At 42.1% G+C, this 24,797-nt stretch overlaps 1 protein-coding gene and 1 long non-coding RNA gene across 2 annotated transcripts in view; one reads left to right on the top strand and one right to left on the bottom strand.

The window, feature by feature from the left end:
- Window positions 1–264: 264 nt before the first annotated feature.
- Window positions 265–8,253, bottom strand: LOC148048281 (uncharacterized). Its single transcript, XR_015696064.1, has 2 exons — window positions 7,920–8,253; window positions 265–1,228 (listed from the first exon to the last, which is right to left on the bottom strand). It is a non-coding gene; the product is annotated as an uncharacterized LOC148048281 (long non-coding RNA).
- A 378-nt stretch (window positions 8,254–8,631) lies between these two features.
- Window positions 8,632–24,797, top strand: part of LOC106547336 (nuclear receptor subfamily 1 group D member 1) — a 43,428-nt gene continuing 27,262 nt past the window's right edge. Inside the window, exon 1 of the mRNA XM_087710566.1 lies at window positions 8,632–8,944. Coding sequence (XP_087566692.1) covers window positions 8,929–8,944 — 16 coding nt within the window. The 5' untranslated portion in view covers window positions 8,632–8,928. The remainder of the gene's footprint in view (window positions 8,945–24,797) is intronic.

The following is a 24,797-nucleotide window of genomic DNA, read 5'->3' as shown; positions in this document are numbered from 1 at the left end:
CAAATTATTGGGGGTAATATACTGATTCTGTAAACTATTTAGAGAGTTTACAGTGTAAAGTGATATATAAGTCTAAGTGCTATTGCTATCCTGATTCTACTTGATCTCTCAGTGGCCTTTAACAACATCCAGCATGGTGTTCTTCTAGCCTGTTTGAGGGAATTAGGAGTGTGGACATCATGGTGTGGCAGTGGTTCTCCTACTTTCTCTGTCATTAGGTGAAGATGGTATTGACAGAAGAAGCAATCAAGTCTGAGACCCCTATATTTTTATGGCTAAATATGTTTATTAGTTGATCAAAAAAATAAAATATAGAAATGCAAAGAAAAATAAAGATAATGGGGAAATAGAGAAGGAAAAAGCAAAGAAAGAAATTTTGGGAAAGGAGAAAAGGAAAAGAAAAACATTGATTTCCGATTCCCTTTGGAGTATAAAATAAGGTAATAAAATCAGACCTTGATTTTTTACTTTTATAAAATAGTACATACTAGCATTTCTATCACAAAAAAAACTATCTAATTGGCAAAACCCAAAATCAAAGTTTCCTTTTTTTTTCTACCTCAAGCACAAAGTCCAAAAGCGGTTTCCAAGTAGAAACAAAATTAATTGTATTTTTTTTCTTTAATCAACACAGTCAATTTAGCCATTTCTGCTATCTCCATCCCATTCATCCATTGTGGGAATCAAAGTATCCTTCCATTTTTGTGCATAGAACATTCAAGGTTTCAATTTTTTTTAGTTCTTTAATCATTAAGCCTAAAATAAGTTTCTGGTTTTATCTTTATATTTGCTTTAAGAATCTAATGTATTCAGATGTGAATCCTACTTCAATATTTCTTTGCTTTGTCATGTGTCCACCATAAATGATAAAAAGTTCCTTTTACATTTACATTTCCAACATTCATTTGAGGTATCTTTATATTTTCTTGACAATTAGTGTTAAATTCCAATGGTATATCATAATTTTTTTCTTTTAATTTAATGTAAAATTTAAACCTTTCGTCCACATGTTTTCCCATTGCTCAAGCATTATCTGAGGCCCCTAATTTGTGAGACGTTTCAGGGCTGTATACTCTGTTTAGCTTCTATAGGAAGCCACTGGATGAGGTCATCTATCAATTTGAGGTCAGTTATGATGATGTTGGTGATACCAAATTGTACATCTCAACTCCAGGCTGACTAGGTGGTGATGTCATGATCTTCTTCAGTATCCAGAGGCTGTGGAAGCCTGCAGGAGGAAAAACAGACTCAGGTTCAGTCTTAACAAAATTAAGTGGTTGTGGGGTTTTACAGGGCTGGTGATTTTCCATATTAGTCATGAATAGGTTTGTACTTTCCTCTTGAGGGTAAGCACAGAGTGTGAAGGTCTTTTTGAATTGACTGCTTTTGCTGCAAAGTAGCAGCTGAAGCGAAAAGGGTCTTTCCACAAATCCATCTCGTGTGCCTAATGTGTTCTTTCCTGAACCCCTCCAAAAGTTGCTCATGTTTTGACCATCTCATTCCTGGACTACTCCAATATTGTACACTGCCCAGAATCCCTCTGAGAGGGAGATGTTTGGTTCTTAAATATGATAATAAAATAAAATAAATATGTCCTACTAGGCGCTGCCCTTGAAACCACTTGGAAGCTACAGTTGATCCAGATTGCGCTGAAACAATTATAGATAGGGGTCCCCAATCTCCGGGCAGTGGCCTACTCCTAGGCTGTGGCCCATTCAGAACGCCCATGCGAGCGGCTGGCCAGCACATACACACCGTGACCCGTCAAAACCGCGGTCCACTAAAGCGCGCCCGATCAAAGCGCGTACGTGACGTCATCAGCAGCGCGACAAATAAAATTAAAAATAAATTAAATTAAAATTAAAATTAAATTAAAGCAAGCCAATTCACATAAAGGTAAGGGTTAGGGTTAGGGTTAGGTTAAGGGTTAGGGTTAGGGTTACATTAAGCGTTAGGGTTAGGTTTAGGGTTAGGTTAAGGGTTAGCGTTAGGTTTAGCGTTAGGTTGAGGGTTAGGTTTAGGGTTAGGTTTAGCGTTAGGTTAAGGGTTAGGTTTAGGGTTAGGTTTAGGGTTAGGTTTGGGGGGGTTAGGGTAAGGTTTTCGCGTTAATTTTAAATTTACCGCTCACAGTGTGCCGTTTTCGTCGCACTGTGATGACGTCACGTACGCGCTTTCGTCGAGCACGCTTTAGTCTACCGCGGATTTGTGGTGGAACCCATACACACATATGCGCAGCTCAATTTCTGCAGGTGGCAGGCTGGTGCACACACACATGCACGCACAGCTTGACTTTCCTGAGCAGCAGGCTGGTTCCTCTCCCCATCCCCCTGCCGGGCTGCCAAGCCATAAAGGTTGGGACCATTGATTACAGGCGTGCCACATGATGTCCATGTAAAGTATCTGCTTTACAAGTTGCACTGATTACTAGTAGTCTACAGCCAGGGGTGAGATTCAGCCAGTTCGCACCTATTCGGGAGAACCGCTTGTTAACTTTCTAAGCGGTTTGGAGAACCGGTTGTTGGAAGAAATCTCATTTTGTTTTTTTTTACATTTTACAGGGCTCATCCTGTAGGGAAGGCAGGAAAGAGACATTCTGGTGTTGTTTCTAGCCTAACCTTTATTGCCCTGCTTACAGAAACCGCTTCTCTGGTTAACCCTTATTACATTGTAACAGCTAAGCAGAAGCACCCATCGACCTGAGTGACATTGAGTTGGCCACGCCCACACAGTCACATGCCCACTGAGCCACGCCTACCCAGCTGGTCATTAGAGCAGAGAACCGGTTGTTAAATTATTTGAATCGCAACCCTGGCTACAGCATTCCCCATTTGAGTAATTTAAGGTACCAATTATAAGCCAAAAAGCCCATAATGGTATTGGGCTGTTAAAATCTAAGAAAGCACCTTCCATAGTTTCTGCTCATCCTGTCTGATATGGGAGAGTGAACATGCTCCAAGTTCCATCCATTAAACAGTCCCTTATTGAGATCTAAGAAGTATGCCTTATATGTGGCAGGCTCGCTCTCTGGAACAATATTCCTGCTGAGATGGTTCTGACCCCATTCTGACCATGATTAAGAGACACTTACATCTGGCTGTTCCTGCAATCCTTGGGTTAAACTGGATGGTGGATCCTGGGGTTGCATTGTGTACAAAATGAATCATCTTTCTCCTGGGGCCTATGGTTTTATTTGTGCTTTTACTAATGCTTTTATTGTAGATGCCCTGTGTTACATTGGAATTGGTGGCCTTATCTTTTAATACGCTGCAGTGGTCAGTGGTTGAAGGATCTGATGGAGTGTTGTGCCTTGGATTTACATTTTACAGCAAATTGCAGCTGTAGCTGCAAGAGCCGTTGCCCAGGTTCATGTTGTGCACCACTTGTGTCCGTTTCTAGATCAGGTCCTGTATCACAGTAATTCACATTTCTCATCTCCTGTTTGAATTACCAAAATGTACTGTATGTCGGGTGTTGTTGAAGAGCATTCAGAAGCTGTAATTAGTAGGCAGTTTGGGCATTTCATAACACTCATATAACATCACTACTCACTACTCCATAAGCCAATCTGGCTTCTAGTGATTTTCTAAGTTCAATACAAGATGTTGATTATTATCTACAAAATCCAAGGCACAGGATCAGGTTATTTGTGAAACTGCTAGTCTCTGTTTCTGCTTGTCCTACACAAGCCAATCAAGTGGGCATGCTCTGCATTCCTTCAATTAAGCAGGATGTAGGAGTCATGTTTGTCAAAATACCTGTCCCGTTGGAACAGCACCCCATTAGTTTTGGACGGTTCCACCACAAAACCGCGTTCGACTAAACCGCACTCGACGAAACCGCGTAGCTGACGTCATCAACAGGGCGACAACAGCGCGGAGACAGAAGCACGCTGTAAACGCTAAACCTAAAATTAACCCCTAAACCTAAACCTAACCCCCCTAAACCTAATCCTAAACCTAACCCTTAACCTAACCCTAAACCTAACCCTTAACCTAACCCTAAACCTAACCCTTAATGTAACCCTAAACCTAATCCTAACCCTTAACCTAACCCTAACCCTTAACCTAACCCTAAAGCTAACCCTAAACCTAACCCTAAACCTAACCCTTACCTTAAGTTGAATCGGCTTGCTTTCAAAGCGCTATTTAAAGCGCCCTTCTTTCTCCGCGCTGGCTGTTGTCGCCCTGTTGATGACATCAGCGACGCGGTTTAATCGGGCACGGCTTAGTGGAGCGCGGTTTTGACGGGTCACGGTTTTGGACAACCCTGTCCCGTTGTCCTTTGTACAGTGTTAAAGATCTGGTTGTTCATTCAGGCACCTGGGCTGGAATGCTAAACAAATTATTGGCTGCATTGTTTGGAGGTTGTCTTTTTATTGGTTATAGAATGGAATGATTTTTTTTTAATCTCAGGCATGCCTTGTTTTGTAGATGATAAACAGCATCTTGAATTGCACTCAGAAGATCATTAGAAATCGTGGTTTAGGGAATAGCAATAGCACTTAGACTTATATACCGATTCACAGTGTTTTACAGATCTCTCTAAGCAGTTAACATAGTCACCATATTGCCCGCAACAATCTGGGTCCTCATTTTACCAACCTCAAAAGGATGGAAGGCAGGGGTGGATTCCGGCAGGCACTAATGCTGGTTTGCTCGTGTGTGTGCCACGTGTGTGTGTACACTTGATGCACGCTCTGTGTGCGCACACAGTGCAATTAAAATTGTTCTGCACATGCGCAGGAACAAAAAACAAGATGGCGCCGCCGACTTGGGGGTGTGGCAGGCCTGGGTCGCTGCCAGTTTCAGTGACTCAGGCCGCCAAACCACTTCCGGTTCAACTGAACCGGGCCGAACCAGTAGGAATCCATCACTGATGGAAGGCTGAGTCAAGCTTGAGCTGCTCAGGATTGAACTGCCGAACTGCTGGTAGTCAGTTGTATGAGTATATCCTTAAATGCCCCAAACTGCCTACGCTGCTGCTACATTTTGAATTAATTACAGCTTCTGAATGCTTTTCAAGGGCACCTATGTGTTAGTAGTTTTGAGCTTACTTTTATTAATCATGATTTCTTGATTTTAGTCCTTTGTTATCTCCCAAAATGTATGTAAAAATAAATAGATATGGAGACAAACAAACATCTCCTGCTACCTGATGAGAAAGTTACCCTGTGTTGCTCAATTTCTATTCTACTGGTATACATTTGAGGGTTTCCCATAAGTATGGGGATGCTTATTGGCAGAAGAACATATTGGACTACAGAGAACATATTATCTTTTTGCGGCCAAGACTTATGATTAAAAAAACAAACAAACCCTAGGACAGCACTCCCAAGGACCGCGGGAAGATGCACAATGTCCTTGGAGTGAATGGATTGACATTTTCAGCTTTTGGGATGGAAATAAGATCAAATAAATATGTTAGAATTCACAGAGACCTTATAAACCTATTTACAGCCTTATTTAATTAAAAGAAAAATTGCACTGCTCGAAATCAATATTCAGCCACTGAATTTCAGTAGTATGATCTTGTGAAGTGCTGTGGACTAAAAAAATGGAACTAGACAATTTCCTGTAGTCTATCTGCTCATGAGGAACACATTTAGCCTGTCATATTATATGTATATATGTGCGTATGTATAAATAGTGGTCCTTGACTTATAACCATTCATTTAGCAACCATTTGAAGTTATAATTGCACAGAAAAAAGTGACTTAAACTAGTCCCTGCACTTATGAATGTTGCATCCTCATGGTCATGTGATCAGAATTTGGATGCTTGGCAACTGGCATGTAGCATCCCAGGGTCATGTGATTGCCATTTACAACCTTCCCAGCTGACTTCCAACAAGCAGAATTAATGGGGAAAGCCAGGTTTGCTTAATGACCACATGATTCACTTAATAACTGCAGTGATTTGCTTAACAACCAAAGCAAAAAAGGCCATAAAATTGAGTGCAACTCTCTTAACAACCACCTTTGCAATGAAAATTCTGGTCCCAATTATCATAAGTCGAGAACTATATATACATACACAGATACATACACACACATACCCATATATGCACACACATATATCCATACACATAGTATGTCTGTGGCTGGTTTTATGTAAAGCAAGTTTATTTCACTAACAGGAAGCTTTAGATTCTATTCCTAATGATTATGTGGAGAACTGCTTGTCATTCTGAGCATTTAAACATGAAAGCATTTAAATATGCCCAAGTTCCTTTTGAATAGGCTCCATGGGTTATTAAAATGGTCTTCCGTCTTCAGTCTTCCTTTTATTATAACAGGAAACATTTTTTGCTAAAGGCCCCTTCCTTCAGCCGTAATGTATTACAGCTGAATGGTAGAAGTAAAGGAACAGTGGGATCAGAGACAAAAAGAAACCTTTTTTTTGGCATCTCTTTTCTTTTCCCAAACCTGAAAGGAAAGATTAGGCAGATTTTATCTGTGATTACAGGGATTGTGGTCTAAGATTTAGAAATTAGGATGAGAGCTTCCCACTTCCCATCCTTATGTTAGCAAAGCTAGGGCATACAGATATCTTTCAATAGCATTTCAGGTTACGATGAATAACATAAGCATAAGAATGGCTTAATTTTTTCTTGTGCATCAGTTCGTCTTTAATAGATGTGATAATTTAGCTGTTGGTATTCATCCTTAGTCCCAGGGAAATTAAGAGAACTAAGGAATTTTCTTAAGCCTGGAATTCCCATTAAATTCTTCATGCATCTTCTCAAAAGTGAGTCTAATTAGGTGCAGTGAAGCATGCATTCAGGTAAGTGTGTGCATTTTTAGCCTAATTAAACCCCTCTCTGGAAAATAACCACAAATCATGCTTAGCAGAGACTATGCAACTCTTTCCATAACTTAGCTGAATATGTCCATAGGGCAAAACTTGCAGAATATTATCTCTTTTTTCCTAACATATGCAGAAAGGCACACCAAACAGCTGTACCATAACAAATTCAATATGTCTATCTTTCTTCCAAATTAATAAAGCATCTGCCTATCCCAGATTCTTGGGAAGGATTCGATCGGTTGATAAAAATGCCAAATCGAGTCTTAACATCTGGCCGGCTGTGCAACCAACCACAATAAAGTAAAAATTTATTAAACTTGTATGCCTGCCAACTCTCAGAAGACTTGGGGTGGGGAAGGGGCCGAGGAAGGGGGCAAACCCAAAACCTCTTATGAGGTAATCAAAGACCAATAAAGGAGAATATGTGTAGCTGAGGGTCCTTGGTGCACTCTGAGAGCCGCAGTGGCATAATGGTTTATAATGCAGTACTGCAGGCTACTTCTGCTGACTGCCTACTGACTGCAATTTGGCAGTTCGAATCCCACCATGCTCAAGGTTGACTCAGCATCCCATCCTTCCGAGGTGGGTAAAATGAGGACCCAGATTGTTAGGGGCAATGTGCTGATTCTATAAACCACTTAGAGAGGGCTGTAGAGCACCGTGAAGCGGCATTGCTCTGAGCTTGCTTGTTTTCTTGCAGATGTTTCATTACCCTAACTAAGTAACACCATCAAGTGCTAGTAAGTAACCATTAAGCAGACTAAGCACCTGCTTAGGGCACCAGCCCCAAGGGGGCACCACTAAGTTGAGAAAGAAAAAAGAAACTAATGAAGATTTGTACCGTATGTACAAAGGAGGGGGGGCACCAAGATTTGTCAATGCTTAGGGCATCAGTAAGCCTTAATCCGCCACTACTAATTTGCTATCAGTTTATATTCTGGTGTCTTGCCTATGTGAGGGTGGGGGGGCGGTTTTACAGATTCTTTGGTTGGGCTGTTTACTGATGGCTCTTTGGCAGTTTCTGTAATAACAGAGGTCCATCTCTGCTTTTTTTTTTTTTTTGCAGCGCCCCTTACACTCACTTAGCAGAAGTCGCAAAGCGGTGCGCCTCACCTCTGCCCGTTTTTCTTGCTCTCGCTCGCTCGGAGCGCCCGCTTCACCCGATTCCATTTTCGACGCAGGCAAAAACCCTGAGCCTTGCCCTTCGACAACGTCCGACCTGGGACCAGTGTGGGGCCGGTGCGTATGTGCGAATTTCTTCCTCTATCCCGAGCTCCGCCGCGTCCCTCCTCCCGCCCCGCCCTCCTGCCCATGTGCAGAGCCGCGGAGCTGATGTCATCGCTTGGGCTGCCCGAATGTGTGTCAGTGGGGCAAGCCTTTGATTCTGTCACATGCAGGCTACACATGAGCCAGCCGCTTGAGGTACGCCAGATCCTAACTCCCCCGCTCTTCGCCTTGGCTGAAAAACAAGAGCCAGCGATTCATCTTGGGAGTTGAATAAGCAAAGGGGAAGGGAGAGAAAAAAAAAAACAACACCCGCAACCCAACCCCCAGCGGGAACGCTCACCCACATAGCCTCGAATTCAGGGAACTGGGTTGGGGAGGGAGGGAGGGAGAGGGAACGGCTCGGCTTCAGCCTCTTGCCGAGCCTTGCTTCCAAAAAGCACGTGGAAATCGCAGTGGAGAACACGACCGCTGCCTCCTGGAAGCACAAACCATTTTGCAGAGCGCGGTGGCTCGGGAGTAGGCAAGCACGCGCGCGCGCTCCTCTCTCTCTATCTCTCTCACACACACACACACACACAGACGCGCACACACACACACAGAGGCGGGGGAAGAGGGGGGACGGTGGGGAGGATTCCCTCGTCGCGCACAGCCGGCTTTTGCTACCGATCGCCCCCTTTCTAGTTATTATTGTTTTTTGGCTCCATTTGGGAGAGCCCAGCGCTTCCTACGAAAGCCAGCAAATTGAACGCGCAACTCTTCATTGCCCTCCCCGAGGCGATTCCCTACCTCCCCTCTTTATTTTTATTTTTATTATTATTATTATTGCATTTCGGCAACCCGAGAAGCAAGGTTTGCACTAATAACGGGAGGACGGCGGAAGAGAGAGAGACCCAGCATGGATAACAATTCCGGTAAGCCTCTTGTTTTCTGCTGCAATTTTATTTCTCCTTTCTCTCTCTCTCTCGCCCCCCACTTCCCCTCCGGATTGCAAGTGGGCTGGTGGGCGCCAACCGAGGGAGGTCGAGAAAGAGAGGAAATGAAGTAGCCGAGAAGCTCGCTACGGTGTTGAATGGGTTTTTTTTTTTTTTGTATTTTCATGCCATCACGGGCGGGTGGGGTTCTTTTTTAACATTTTCCACTCCTTAGCTTGCCCCACTACACTGTAGCTCACTACACCGGAAGGAGCGACTAAGTCTGGGGGTTTTAATTCATTTTCCTTTAAAAAAAACAAACAGTCACCGGGAAATGCCTTCTTTGGCATTCTGTTTTAGATTGTTAGCCTTTCTTGGGTTGCCAACGTCTATGGAAACGGGTTCCCCCCCCCAAAAAAAAGAGGGATTGGGTTGGGTTGGGGAATCCACTGCAAAAGCGAAGGGAGAAGGGGAGTCCGGGGTGGTGGTGGTAAAAACAGTTTTTGTTGGTACTGAAATGGTTATGGAAGAGGGACTACAAAACAGCCGATTGGAAATGTATGCAATACAAAGAAAGAAAGAGGGGACTTATTGGTGCAGTGCAAATTCTAGGAGACTGCGGATCTTTCACTACTGGGACTGGGTGAGGGACAGGGACTTTGAGGGGTGGGGAGACACCCCCCCCTCCGAGAATCGCTGTTCCAAATCGCTTTGATTTGTGTACAATGAAACGGGGTCAGATGGGTTGCCGCTGCAATTTGTGCTGCTCGGTAAACAAACCCGAGCGATGTTTGATGGATGGTTCTGGAAAGCGGCTTCTTGTTTTTGCGTTATCCTCGGCTGGAAGAATGGGAGGTGGGTGGGGGGGGGAGGGAAGGCTCCCTACAGCCCGCCTTTTGTATGGATGCGGGAGAGGTTAGGTGGGGTCAGGGCGATTTGACTGTTGTGGAATGTAGGAGAAGAGTTTGCAGTCAATAGTCGAAAACAAAACCGGGAAAGCGTTGAGGCAAGGAAAGCCACTGTTTTCAGATAAACTAGGTTCCTGGGCTAATCCAACCCCCCCCCAACACTTTTTGATATGTCTGAGGTAAATGGTCTGATGTCCTGCAGCAGGTGCGGATTTTAACTCCAATAAGCTGAGTTCAGACATCATGAGAATTGTAGTCCAAACCATCCAGAAGAGTGTTTCTCAATCGTGGCAACTTGAAGATGGGTGGACTTCAATTCCCAGAATTACCCAGACAGCTCAGAGGAAAGAAAAGGGAGAAAGGAATGCCTGGGCAGAATTAGATATTATGCTGGTTTTTTTTTTAAAGGCTTCTGTTCGTTACTGCACTTGAAGATAGGTTTTGATTAAATTTCTGCAGCAATCTTAAGCAAGATTTTTAAAGGCGCCATAGCTTCATTGATCTGCAAAGCGATTTGGGTGCTAACTTTTCAGAAGCAGAACGCTGTAGATACAAATGTTGGTAGACACAGATTATATATGTGTGGTGTTTCATGCAGATGACTTTTATCTTTTGCTGCTGGAGATTTGGCATATTATTCCAAAGAATAAAATATTATTCTATTTTCACTTAACTTTGTTCCTTGTATGTGTATCTGTTGGTTTAATGTAGATTGCATGCAAACCTAGATTGCATTAACTTCCATGTAAGGATGTCTTCCTTGCTGGGTTTCTTAAATTTGCTGTTAAAAGTTTTGAAATGTGCAGGAGAACTGGGATAGCCGTTCTCAGCTCTGCTCTCTTTTCACAGTATGATGCATATCTTTATTTCTCTCTCCTTGTAAATGATCCTTTGGATCAGTGTTTCCCAACCTTGGCAACTTTAATATATGTGGACTTCACTTCCCAGAATTTTCCACCAAGCATGCTTTTGCTGGGGAATTCTGGGAGTTGAACTGAAGCTGCTTCATATATCTTAAAGCTGCTTTTGCAGTTCCATATGGGGAATTTTTTAAAGCATTAGAATGCAGCGACTTACTAGTGTTCTATCTTCTATCTCTCCAATCTTGATTGTATACATTGGTTGAAGTACTTGTCTCTCTCAAATTCAAGGTGTCCCTAAAGAGAGAGATGCTGGCAAATGAAACTGCCAAGCTGCTGCCCCAAAACAGGAGGTAGGGACAGATGTGAGGACTCTAGACTGCTTCTCAGTGGAGATTTGATTTCTTCAGTGTTTGGTCTTGTATCTTAGTTGATCCACTACAAAGGACAATTGTTTGAGGCCAATTGTTCATGGCTTGCTAGTAGAGCACCACTTTTACTGGAGGAAGCTTTAGCAGCCAATTTCTTCCACCTCCAGGAGGGTTGGGAAAAAAATTGTTCTCAGAAGTTTTGGAGTTCCCTGCAACAGTAATTGCGTGCTGAGCTGACAATATTGAGCAAGAGATTTCACTGAGTGACCCAGTTTGCACACTGTGCTAAGCTATACTTTGTTTGGTTTTGACTTAAGTGTGTGAACTTCCCAGCCACTTGGTGATTAAGTAGCACAGTTAAGGAAGCCATGGTTTGGCATGATGTATGGACCCAGTCTAATAATGGAACAGAATCCTTTACTCCTAATGTTCAGAAAATTTTATTTTTCCAGTTATTTGTTCTACCCTGCTACTATATGTAGCCACTTTTAAGTTCTTTGATATTCCAGGGGGTCCATTTATGATAATTTCTGGTTTCACATCGAGGTGAGACTCAAATCCTTTGCCAGGTACAATGTTACCTTGGTAATGAACTGTTTGAAACTCATAAATTTGGTGCTCAACACATTGTGACATGAAAATTTTGCCCGGTACTCATTGTTTGGTACTCAAGCTAGAACTTGTTGGTGTTGGCTGCCTTGTGACTCATTACATTATTCCTTATGGGAAAAATTTGTTTGACACACATCCTTTTTAGTGCTTATCACACCTTCCGGAACCAATTCACGATAAGTACTGAGGTACCATTGTAGTGACATCTCAGTCAGATCACATTTGTTAGTGTGCTTTTTGTTGGACAGCTGTCATTCAATATTGATTCTTTTGGGGATGACCCTATTCTCAAATAGGAATTTTGCAAGAGCGCAGTATCCCTAGAAACTGAATGGGTGCCAGGCTCCCCTTTTCTTGAGGTGGGTCAGCTTTCGTATTTGAAATATTTTCTTCAGGGCATAAGTGGGGGCTGAAAATATGTTTCTATACCAACTAATCCTGAGTGCAATCCTCTAACAACACAAGCCTGGCACGTGTACATGCCCGAGAATTCCTCCAGTTAATCACAAAATGATTCACTGAGAAAAGAGGAGGCCAAACATAGTTACATCTGCCCTCAGGGCCCAGGAGCAATCTTTTGAAGGCTGGCAGAACAGGTCAGGAATGTTTTCCCTACCAAAACAGTCTTTGGTGGATTCTATTTATAAGGACTAAGGTTATTCAAGGCAGATACATCCATCTACAGCTCATGGGAAGTTCAGTCTACTCTCAGATTCCTTTCCTCCCTGGCTGGCTTAGGTATGACACAGCCTTCTGCTGAGCCAAAAAAGAAAGTCATAGGAGATATTTATGGTCAGAGGGGACTTGGAATGATTAAGTTGTTCCCCGATACAGTCAACCGAACTCCCATTTTGCCACCATTCCAGGCACTCCTGGGGAATGACCACTAGTCAGGGCAAGGCCATATACCTTCAATCAGAATAGAGTTGGAAGGAACCTTGGAGACCTTCTAGTCCAACCCCTTGCTCAAGTAGGAGACTCTATACCAGGGGTGTCAAACTTGATTGCATTGGCCGAATCCGGCCCTCAGGCCTTGAGTTTGACACTCCTGCCCTATACCATTTCAGAAAAGTGGTTTTCCAGTCTCTTCTTGAAAGCCTTCAGTATTGGAGCACCCAAAACGTCTGAAGGCAAGCTGTTCTTAAGTGTTCTCACTGTTAAGAAGTTTCTTCTTAATTCCTGGTTGCTTTTCTCCTTGATTAGTTTACAACCATTATTTCTTGTCTTGCCTTCTGCTGCTTTGGAAAATAGGTTGATCTTCTCTTCTTTGTGGCAGCCCCTCAGATATTGGAATATTGCTATCATGTCGCTAGGACTTCTTTTCACTAGACTGCAACCATTCTTCATATGTTTTTCATACCTTGAGGAAGGGTTGCAGCTTTCTGTAGATTATTCAGGAGGATGTTTCTCAGAGTTAGACATTTTTGGCCCCGATAAGCAAAGATTCGGAATTGAGATATGATAACTAATTCTGTATACTGTAAAATAAAGGATCCCGACCTCTGTGGTAGTATTCCTTAGTCAGATACCTTGTGTTGGAATTAAAAACCTTAGTCATCCTGGCTAATGGGATGGAAGGAACAGTCCACAGGAACTAGAAAACCACTCTGTTGACAGAGAAGAATCTGCAATGGAGATTCCAGCTGGGAGCAGGTGATCCTTTGATGAGTCCAACCTTCTCAGGCAGCTTAGGCAGTTGAAATTCTTTTATACATGCTAGTTCCTGTGGCATTTATGATGGCTGTGTTGGCAGAGCACACTGAACTACTCAGCTGTCTGCTGGCCTTCTAAATAATGCAGTTACTAGGTGGATATTTTATAGTTCAGTATGATAGGGTAACATGAGGTTAACATGTGGATAAACATGTCAAGCATGTCAAAGATAGCAGTGTTTGATATTATAGGTCAAGAATTGAACAGAATTGGGAACTAGGTATACATTTTGGATTGGATAACATTGCAAGTTTGTGTCTTGATAGAGAGAAGACTAGGCTAAGGCATCCAACTATATTTTTGACAGGTAAATTCTCTAAAAATCTACATTAGGGATAGGAAACAGCAAGCAAACCTCATGCATTTTCATGTTTGGAAAATGGGCATTGTTGATTTCTGCGTGAATAGAAACATGTCATGGGCCCGTACGCCTTACAGGTAGTCCTCAGCTTACAACCATTCATCTAATGGCCATTTGAACGTACAACAGTGCTAAAAAGGTGACTTATGACTGTTTTCAAATGTGTGATCGTTGCAGCATCCTGATGGTCACATGATCCAAATTCGGGTGCTTGACCACTGGCATGTATTTATGACAGTTGCGCTGTCCTGTGATCACCATTTGTAACCTTCCCAGCTGGCTTCCAACAAGCAAAGTCAACAGGGGAAGCTGGATTCACTTAACAACTGCCCTAATTCGCTGTGGGAAAAAAGATAGTAAAGTAGGACGTAACTCACTTAATTGTCTTGCTTAGCAATGAAACGTTCATTATGGTGGTTAAGCCAAGGATTACCTGTACTTGTTCAAGTAATACAGGAATAATCACACAGAGTGCCCGAAGGACAAATCTGTATGTCTTCTGTACAAGGTTTTTTTCCTCCGTCTTTGTTATCAAGCATAGCACTGGCTGCAAAGCACCTGTTGATATTTTTTGGGGGAAAAAAAACTTTGGTTGTCTTCAGTTTTGGGAAGTAATTCTTTTCACTCGCTCGTGTGCTTCCCCATCGGTTGGAATGTGGATTCTAGCAGGTTTCTCCTCTGCTATGTTTTCTCGTTGGAGAAACAGGTGGCCTTCCATGCTCCCTGCCTCAGTTTTGGGCTTCACCCTTACTAGCTATGGGCTGAGCTTCTGAAGAGAGTCAGCTTGCTCTAGTGCCTGATGGCGAACCTATGGCACGCGAGCCATATCTGAGGGCACGCGAGGCGTTACCCTATGTCAGCTCCAGTGCACATACGCGCGCTGGCCAGCTGATTTTCAGACTTACAGAGGGCAGGGAGAGGTCGTTTTCACCCTCCCCAGGCTTCAGGAAAGCCTCAGGAGCCTGTGGATGGTGAAAAATGGGCCCAACTGGCCTACCGGAAGTTAGGAAATGAACTTCTGGTAGGCCCATTGGGGTGTTTCATACCCTCTCCAAGCTTCAGGAGGCTTTCCTAAACCTTGGGGAAAGTGAAAAATGGCCCCACAGGGCTACCGGAAGTCCGGAGGCTTCAGTGAGGCCTGTGCGCATACACAGGGGTGGGTGGGTACCGGTGATGGTGGTGGTGTGCGTGCATGTTCCCTGGGGGAGGGCATTGCATTATGGGTGTGAGCACGCACTTATACGTTATCATACGTACACCTTTTTGGCACCCGAGCAGAAACACGTTTGCCATCACTGCTCTAGTGGTTAAGGCATCGCGCTAAGAACTGGAAGATCATGAGTTCTAGTCTTACCAGAGCCATGAAAGCCAGCTGGGTGACCATGGGCCTGTCACTCACCCTCAGTCCATCTCGCCTATCACTGTTGTTGTTGTTGTTGTTGGGAAAATAGGAGAAGGAAGGAGGATTAGATATATGCACTGCCTTGAGTTGTTTATATTAAAATAATAAAGATGAGATATAAATAATAAATTTAAAAAAGGTGCTGGCGACGAGAACAAGTAGGAAAGGCAGGCTGTTTCCAGTGTCCTAGAAGTGGCTTTCAGGTGAGACTGACAGGTAGTTTGGCTTCAAGTGTCATATTTTGCTGCTTCAACTCTTGCTTAGTTCAGCACCCCCATCTAAATTGCAGGAGTCTTAGGACTGTGCTCTGGGTTGTCTTTGGAAATGTTGTGTAAATGATGTTTTGTTTGCCTCTACTTTTTGCACCTACAGTATATGGCAAACCTAGAGAACTGTCTGACACACCAAGTGAAAAAGGAAAACTTACAACGATTGTAAAAGGAATGGTTGTTGCCACCTTTTCTCCCACAGGAGTGGATGGAAGCTGTTGGCTTTCAAAGCTGCCCGAAGTGTCAAAGGGATGCTGTGCTTAGTGTAGCATCCTGTATATTAGTACTGCTGGAAAATGGCCTGTCCTATGAAGAAGCACTCAAAATTAATTCCCGCTTAAGGTATTCGACAATAGACTCAGAAGCGAGAGGCACAGAAACACTGCAATGGCAGTGGTTGGCAAATAGACCAGTTTGCAAACAGATTTAAATTGGATTTCAAAGGCAAAGAATCAAATCTTTCTCTTCCCTTTGGTCCTTGCTGAAGATGAACGTTTCAAAGCTTGCTTCTCCTTTTCTTGGAAGGAGGCACAACGGGAGTAGAATATGGAAATGAATAAGCCTGTGTATTCTAGAATTTTTGCCTCTCTCATAAATCACCCTAAGTGTGTGTTTGGGCTGAACACATAATAACGGCTGGATCTAGGATCAGATTGTTCCTTTGGGTTGGCATTTGCCAACCATTCTGTAAATTCTGGAATTAAAAGCATTTTTTCTGTTCTTCATGCTGGCTCTACACTTGCAATTACAGACATTTAAGCTATAAGTGCCTTATACAGGTAGTCCTCGAACACAGTTGAGTTCAAAATTTCTGTTGCTAAGTGAGATATGTTAAGTGACTTTTATCCCATTTTACAACTTTTCTTGCGACAATTTTTAAGTGAATCACTGCAGTTGTTAAGTTAGTAACACAATTGTTAGGTGAATCTGGCTTCCCCAAAGGAGGTCACAAAAGGTGATCACATCACACACACACACACACACACACACACACACACACACAGAGCAACCTTGATAAATTTGAACTAATTGCCCAGCATCTGAATTTTGGTCACGTGACTATGGGATACTGCATGATTGCAAGTGTGAAAAATAGTCATAAGTCACTTTTTTCAGTGCTAAACGAATGGTTGTAAGTTGAGGACTACCTGAATAAGGTATGTTCTGTAAATATATATATATTTAAAACAATGTTAATCCCTTCATCGATATTAGATCTCAGTAGATGAAGCTTAGGCTGTAAATATTTGGAGAGAGATGGTATCTGAGTTATGCTTCAAAATAATTATTTTGGTTCCAGGCTACAAATCTGGAGAATATAGTAGCTGCACATATTTTCAGCCATAGAATGGTGAAATGTGGCCTTCTGCTAGCCAGAAGCCATTGCAACTGTTAAAGGAAACCTGTGTTTCATTAAACCATTCTTTCCACACACTGTTACTGCCAGGCTCTTATCTGTAGCCTTAAGAGTCTTTTCCTTTTAACAAGGAAGTTATGTTTAAAAGAGTAATCAATTAGACCAATAATGTTATATAAACTGCATTATTCATATGCTGGTGTTACTGTTTCCAGGTGCCAAAGAAATATTTCTAGCTTTCTGGCCTGAGTGTCTTTTGCACCAAAACTTTGGCACCGAATACCCTATTGTGCCAATACATATATCTCCATTCATTTCAAAGAGTTCTCTGTGTTTTCAGTAGAAACTGTCCGTGGAGCCTAGGTGTGTTCAAAACATTGTTTTCTGCTTTTGATATTGTTTGATGTTTTCTTCCATAGGCTATTTTATTTTGGGTATACAAACCAGGAATGTCGTCCTGTTTTTCCAGAATCCATTCATTTTCTAACAGTCAGTGGTTTTTATAGACAGCTTTCTTCTTAAGGAGAAAATTAACTAGTGCTTTGTCCTTTCCCCACAGATCCTTGACCTCTCTTCATGCTCAAAATAACACATTGTCTCAGAGTTCTATAGTCTCAGCTAGTACAGTGAAGTATATGCATTGGGCGTTCAGTTCGTGGTTCTACAAATAACATCACAGTACATACATCTACAAATACCAAATGCTCCCCCCCTTATGTTTGCATATGCTGTTAGACTTCTGTGAAAATTACAGAATTTGGGCAGTCAAGAGCATTGGTATTTTTGCTCAGCCATTAATTTTACTGCTGAAGCTGATACTGCAGTTGGTAGGGAGTGATAGATGGAGTCCCAGCATATTTCATGGTTATGTGGAAGAGAGAATCTTGATATCTCTAAGCCACTTCATCCCTGCTGCAAAGACACAAACACACAAACACACACACTCCAGGGAAAGTGTTGGTTGCAGCTCCAGCTTCATATTGTTAGAAGGATATAAACGGATTGTTACTCAAAAGGGATTGTTGGAAAATCAGTCAATTAGGGATTTGTACATTTTCTATAATTTATACAAAATGATCTATCCCAAGAAAAAATCCTCCTTTTCTTTTTGCCTTCCCTTAAGCAAGGCCAGTGCCTAGTTTATGGTGACCTCTACTAAGCAAAATACTAGGAAGACAGCAGAAGTATAGCAATTATACCGTGATGGCATAGCACACGGAGCCCTCTCTATGGGCACATGCACTGTCGCCCCAGTTCAGCCAGCTGGTTGTTGGGTTTCCAAGGCACGCATGCTAGCTGGTTGTTGGGTTTCCAAGGCGCACATGTGCACCCGCTAGCTGGTCGTTGAGTTTCTGGTGCTCTGGTGCGTGCGTGTGTGCACTTTCCAGTTTGGACACTCTCTGCCATCACTGCAATAACACTTAGACTTCTCACTGCAATAACACTTGCCATCACTGCAATAACACTTAGACTTATATACTGCTTCAGAGTGCTATATAGCCCTTTCTTAAGCAGTTTACAGAGTCAGCATATTGCCCCCAATAATCCAAATCTTCATTTTACCGAATGAAGGATGGAAGGCTGAATCTACCTTGAGCTGGACAGAATCGAACTCCTGGCAGCGAGCAGGGAGTTAGCCTACAATACAGCATTCTAACCACTGCACCACCATGGCTCTCATGCCAATGAGAGAGAAGAGTGGGTATGACTCATGTATCTCTCTTGCTTTTCAAGGCTAGCCCCAGCCCTCAGGATCTTGAGGAGTGGGAATCAGGACAGGTATATCAGTAGAGGAGTTGAAAAGGGAATGAAACTGGAGACTGCATGTTCACCCAATGCTGCTATTGTGAGAACAGCATCAGAAGGAACCTTTGAGGCAGAGCACAGACCCACAGAATTAGGTTGTATAAAAGAATATAGAATTTCTGATGCTCTGCGAAAGCTAATCTTTTATGGGATTTATCTAATAATTTGAAAACCTCAGCACTGATTACATATCTGTATGTTACTTGGATTAATCCACAGCACATTTTCTTGAAGGGGTGAAAAAGTGTCCTCTCAATTTGATCGAGGGTGGGTTGGAGGGGGACACCAGATAACAAGCAGTTGAGTAATGGAATGAAATAAATCATGTCAACAAACATGCCATTTATGGGTCAGGAATTAGTTGGTGATATTAAGGGTTTTTTCACAGATCTTTGTTAAAATTCAACAAAAAAAAATACAAACTAACATAAATGGAAGAAAGGGAAGGGAACAAAAGGTAAAGATTAAAAAAAATGCCAGAAAAAATATACATAAAACAATATGGCAACCACAAAAATAAGAGATTGCTGTCTTTCATAATTGTTCTCTACTGAAAAAAGTTGGAGCTCACTTCTTTATTTATTTTTGTGGCACTTGTTAAAAGTGATGTTAATGTTACAACAGCTTGCTTTGCACTTCTGTGCTATCGTATTGATCACCCAGCTGTCTCGTTGCCATGTCTCTTTAGATAGCAATGTATATTTGTGCCATTTTTATAGGCAAGGAATCGACACAACTGGATTTGATGATCCTTTGGGTCATTCTGTTAAGTTGGTTTCTGGTCTTCTTGCCCAGAATCCTGCTCTGACAGCTTCACTGGATTCAAATGAGAAAGATTTTAAGGCATTACGGGCAGATTTTTTTTTTAAAAAAAGGATAGTCCTGACGTTTTCCCCAAACACAAAATGGGGTTCAATGCTTACACAAAAATGGCAACCCCCAAATACAGGTTGCCTGTGATCAATAGCCTCACTTGGGGAACATGCAGAGTTCAGATTTATAAATAAATTGAAAAACTCCACCTACACAAAGTTTGTATGCATTAGAGGCATGACGACAGCCTTAAAAGGGAGGGAGAGAAACTTCAAGGGAAAGAAAGGAAGCTCTCCTTATATATAAATTTGAATCCAAGCCAAATTTGTGATTAGTTGAGTTATACAACAGTTTGTTTAGTGACCATTCAAAGTTACAATATCACTGGAAAAAGTGACTTATGACTGCTTTTCACATGGTCACATGATCATAATTCAGATGCTTGGCAACTGACCACTGTTTATGATGGTTGCAGTGTCCCGGGGTGATGTGATCACCTTTTGATAAGCAAAGTCAATGGGGAAGCCAGATTGACTTAGCAACTGTGTTAGTAATTTAATAAGTGCAGTGATTCACTTAGTAACTGTAGCAAGAAAAGTCATAAAATGGTGCTAAATTCAACAAATGTGTTACTTAGCAACAGAAATTTTGGGCTCGATTGTGGTCAAAAGTTGAGGGCTACCGTATCTGTACACTTGTAGTGAGTTAGCATCAGTTCTGGACAAACAAGCATAGAAGAGCAAATAAGTTTTATACATTGGAAAAGAGTTGCTTGTTGTTTATTAGACAATACTCTTTGGTGTACCGCCTTGTCAAATGAGCTTGATGATTACTACCCTCAAGTGAACAACAGTGTGTAAGGTTGTTTTAATTTCTTATTCCCACTGGATTCTTACAAGGAGCTGGTTTTGCGTATCAAAAATACTCTTTTCCTTCGCAACTTAGAGCTGCCCCCTCATCCTGCCCTTTCTCCCATTGTGGGTGACTTTGACCTACTTTGCTGACTGCGGGCATCAACAACACTTACACAGGTGCCAGAGAGACTGAGATCAAAGCTATAATGCACTGCAGCAGGCAAGATATGGCAACCCAGCCCTGATTGGGCAGAGGCCTGTGTGGAGTTTCTTTGAGGAAAGCAGCTTGTGGCTTACCTTTGCAGGAAACATTTTGGGCTTTGGTAGCATTTAAGCATCAACGAAAGCTTTGCTGGAGTGTTAGGGATGCTGAACGGAAGGGAAGAAAGGAGAGGATGACCCTGTTCCTCTTTTGTTCTTTCTGGTTTGGACTCATCAGTAAGCACTTGACAGATGTTCCATGCTGTGTCGTATGAAAAGACAATATCCTCAGAGCTTAATTTAGAAGCAGTGAGGTTGTGTGGAGCAACAAGGACTAGAAATGCAAGGCTACGTTTAATTGATGGGCACAAGACTGTTTCAGTTAGGACAGCAATGGGGAATGTACAGGTTGTTCCTGACTTACAACAATCGAGGTTTAATGACCTTTTGAAATTACTACAGAAATGAAAAAAAGAAGATTTATGGCTGTTTTTTAACACCTCTGACTGTTGCAGCATCCCCCGTAGTCACATGATCAAAATTTGGGCTCTTGGCACCTAGCATATGTTTATGAGAATTGCACTGCTCTGGGGTCCCATGATCATATTTGTAACTTTCCCAGCTGGCTTCCAACAAGCAAAATCAATGGGGGAAGCTAGAGTTGCTTAACCACCTCACGATTCACTTAACAATTGCAGTGATCTGCTTCACAACTGCGGCCAAAATATCGTAAAGTGGGGCAAAAATCCGCTTAACAACTCCCTTGCTTAGCAGCGGAAATTTCAGGGTCAATTGTAGTCATAAGTTGAGGGCAACCAGTATACTTTTCCAGATATTGCTGACCAATTCTTTCTCTTAAGGCAAGGATGAGTAAGAGTGTTTAGGGTTTGTAGCTCAACAAAACCTACTCCTTGAACTAGAATAATCTGTCCAGTGGTTTTTTCTTACAGCAATTTATGCATAATAATAGGTAATAAAATCTTTACTATTAGAATCTGCTGGGAATCTTGCCCAAGTATGAGTTCTTGGCCACAGTCTCTCTGGTCCCATTTCTTACCTTGAACTTTTTTGGAAGCCAACCACTAAAAGTCAACCTGATTATTTGCATTCTATGATGTAATAAAACAAATAAAAAATGATTCAAAGATACTTGCAGTAAACGGTTGCCTACATCATTTCCGCTAGTTAATTTTTACCCATGAACTTGAACAACCTCTCTGCTCGCACTGGGAGCAAGCTGGATTCTTCTGTCTTCAGAATTTCAAAGAAGCTCAAATATGTCTAAGCTAGAGAATGGATTTTCCCACGATGTCCTATAGTAGCAGCAGTTCATACATATTATACATGCCATAAGACCGTAGGGACTTCTGTAGGTAGGCCTGGGAAAGCCTTATGCTTGCAATTCTGGAGATCCATGACTAGTCAGGGCTGCCAGTACAAACTAGGCTAGATGTTCAAACATAGTATGGAACAAATTCCCACAAAACTCTTCTTTCTAAAGTGTTCCAACTTCTCAGCACTTTGTAGAATAAGGTTGGATACAAGGATAGCTCTTGTTTGGAGCTTTAATCTGATCTTTAGAGTAAAATACATAAACAATACTGCAAACACTGGATCTTTGGAAACCTAGATTCATTTAAACTATGTTACTGAAGGGTTATCTGGCCCCATTAGGAAAACAAGTTATCTTTAATATCACATTTATTTCCTAGGCACTCTAGGAGTGCGACTACAGTTCTGGCAAGCTCATGGATGTTCTCTGATTCGTTTAACCTATTTAAAGCCAAAAAAGCTGAGATGTTGCTCTCTTTTATGCCACCCATCCCTGTTCCACTGATGGGAGGGTATAGACATACATTAAACATCTGAATGAGTTGATGTCTCCTGACGCACTTCAGCTGAGACTCTTCTTGGCTCATGCACCATGTCTTGGTTCCATCTTACAAGGACAACATTGTCACCTCCCTAACCATCACATTTTTCTATATTAGATTAGAGACAGAGGGAATGGGATGAGCAAGGGAAAGACTCGGCGCCAGCTAAATACTGATTTTTCTTGGCTGACTTAGTTCCGGGTGGTTGGTTATAACTGACAGATAACAAATCCTGATGTGCTGATTTCTGCCCTGATGTTTTGGCCTTCTATATATCAAAGCCTTGGCTGCACCCTTGGGAGAATTTTCTCTCATAAGGCCCAAACTCCTTTTTACTTTCTTAGATTGTGCGGAAGAGTCATTATTCTTGACTTATTGCTTTACATGAGACTTCTCATGACCGGGTAATAAAGAAGCAGGATTTGTGAAGGTTTGGATGGCAAGCCATTTTTTCTGTAGCCATTTCTTCTGTAGAAAACTTGTGGTGCCTGGTTGAACATATGAGAGGAGAGGGATGGGCAAGAATAAAGCTAGGTGCATTAAAGGCTCTTGCTGTAAAGGAAGAAATAAGGACTATACTAGGAGGGAAAAAATGAAATTCTCTTCAGGGCGGGGGAGAGAGAGAGAGGGAGGGAGAGGGAGAGGGAAAGAGAGAGAGAGAGTTATCTTAGCTCCAAGTAAGGTAAAGTAAGAGAGAATGCATTCGCCTTTGGTACTTGGGTGACAACACTGTTAATTCTTTTTTAACTAGCCCGAAGAGTTGAAAAAAATGGTTTTGATAGATTACAAGGAGGATTTTCCCCGCCTTTTAGTAATCTTTTAATCTCATCTTATTATCAGATCCTTTTGATTTTCTTTAATTTCATCTGCCACCAGACAATCCTGTGGTGAAGTTGTTATGCTAGGAGTACAGAGGCTTGAAAAACATCATTCCATCAATGACATTTTTTTTTGTTATTTTGGGTGGAAGATAGCTTCTGAATTTGGACCAGGAATTTCCCTATTAAAAATTGACTGGGGTTGCTCTTTTCAGTTATTCAGCTAAGTAAGCAAAATTTGAGTAATTTTTCTTTCCTATTGGACTGCAGTCTTTAGAGCCAAGGAAATAACATATGCAAAGGTCAGCTTCAAAGTGATTCCGATATGAGCTCAAAATAGGGCCATTGCTCATATCTGCAGAGAGAGGAGGGAAATCAGATTTGCTGTTTTTCAAAAAAATTAAAAAAAAAATAAAAAGAGGTGGGCGGAGGGAAAAAGCAGCAGCTTCTTGGCCTACATTCTGGCATAAGGCAGGACTCCCCCAGCTGTTGTTAGCGTTAAAGGCAATTCAGAGCACAGCTCAATTTGCCTTTATCAGGTAAATTCAGGTCACCAGAAACAAGCAACACAGCAGCTATCTTTGGCAGTTCTGGAGGTTGCCAAGGATTGATCTCTGTGGGTATCCCGCAACAGCAATTCTTTTTCTCGCTGAAACACGTAAGGTGCCATACCTATTCTTTGCTTGCTGGAGGTTCAGAAATTGTCCGTGTTGGCTGCCACTGTTGCCTTCTTCCACACTGCTGCATACAAACAAACTGCAGTATCAGCAGCCCAGATTCTGTAATGGTGGGGTGATGGATGAGGCAGATGCAACATAGTTGAAAATCATGCAACGGAGAGAGGGGCAATGCAGCAAGGGGATTGCTTCTGCAGAGAGGGCCATTTGCTACAAAAAGCTGCAATTTTTTTTTTTTAAAGGCAGGTTTTAAAACCTTGCAAGAGTCAGTGTAGAAATTAGAATGGCTGACAGCTATGACGATACACTGACCAGATGTACTGACCTTGTGTCTAGCAATTCACTTGGACAAGTTGCAAACAGCCCTGAAATTCCACATTTTAAGAACCTGGACAAAATGGTGTTACAGAGACCCCTCCTTAGCAGAGAATGTGTGCTCAAAGGAAAGCTTTGTGTCCCAAGTCCTTCCCTGACAATGCCACCAGCCAGGGGTAATCACGTGTGTGTCCCATTACAGGTAATTCTCAACTTATAATCAAAGTTGGGATTGCAGCTTCCATTGCTAAGTGATGTCATTAAGTAGTTTTGTTTGATTTTATGTTAGGCATGGTTGTTAAGTGAATCATGCAGTTATAAGAGAACCAGACTTCTCCCATTTGACTGTTTGTCTGAAGGCCCCTTGGAAGATTGTAAATGGTGATTAAATCATATTCTGGGATGCTGCAGCCGCCATAAATATATACCAACTTCCAAAGCCTTGAATTTTTATCATCTGACTTCAGCGATGCTGTGGCGGTCATAAGTGTATAAGTGGTTATAAGTCACTTTTTTCAGCATTATTGTAACTTTGGCCATTAAACAAATCATCATAAGATACCTGTACTTGTAGTTCAACATAGAGCAAAAACAAGTCCATATTAAACCATAATGTGTTTTCTTAGTTCTGGCTTGGTATGA

Source organism: Thamnophis sirtalis, unplaced genomic scaffold, assembly GCF_051295495.1.
Source record: "Thamnophis sirtalis isolate CommonGarterSnake01/CBP01778 unplaced genomic scaffold, rThaSir2_p1.2 scaffold_3, whole genome shotgun sequence".
NCBI lineage: Eukaryota > Metazoa > Chordata > Lepidosauria > Squamata > Natricidae > Thamnophis > Thamnophis sirtalis.
The sequence above is the reverse complement of the archived record's forward strand: the minus strand, read 5'-3'. Positions and strand labels throughout refer to the sequence as shown.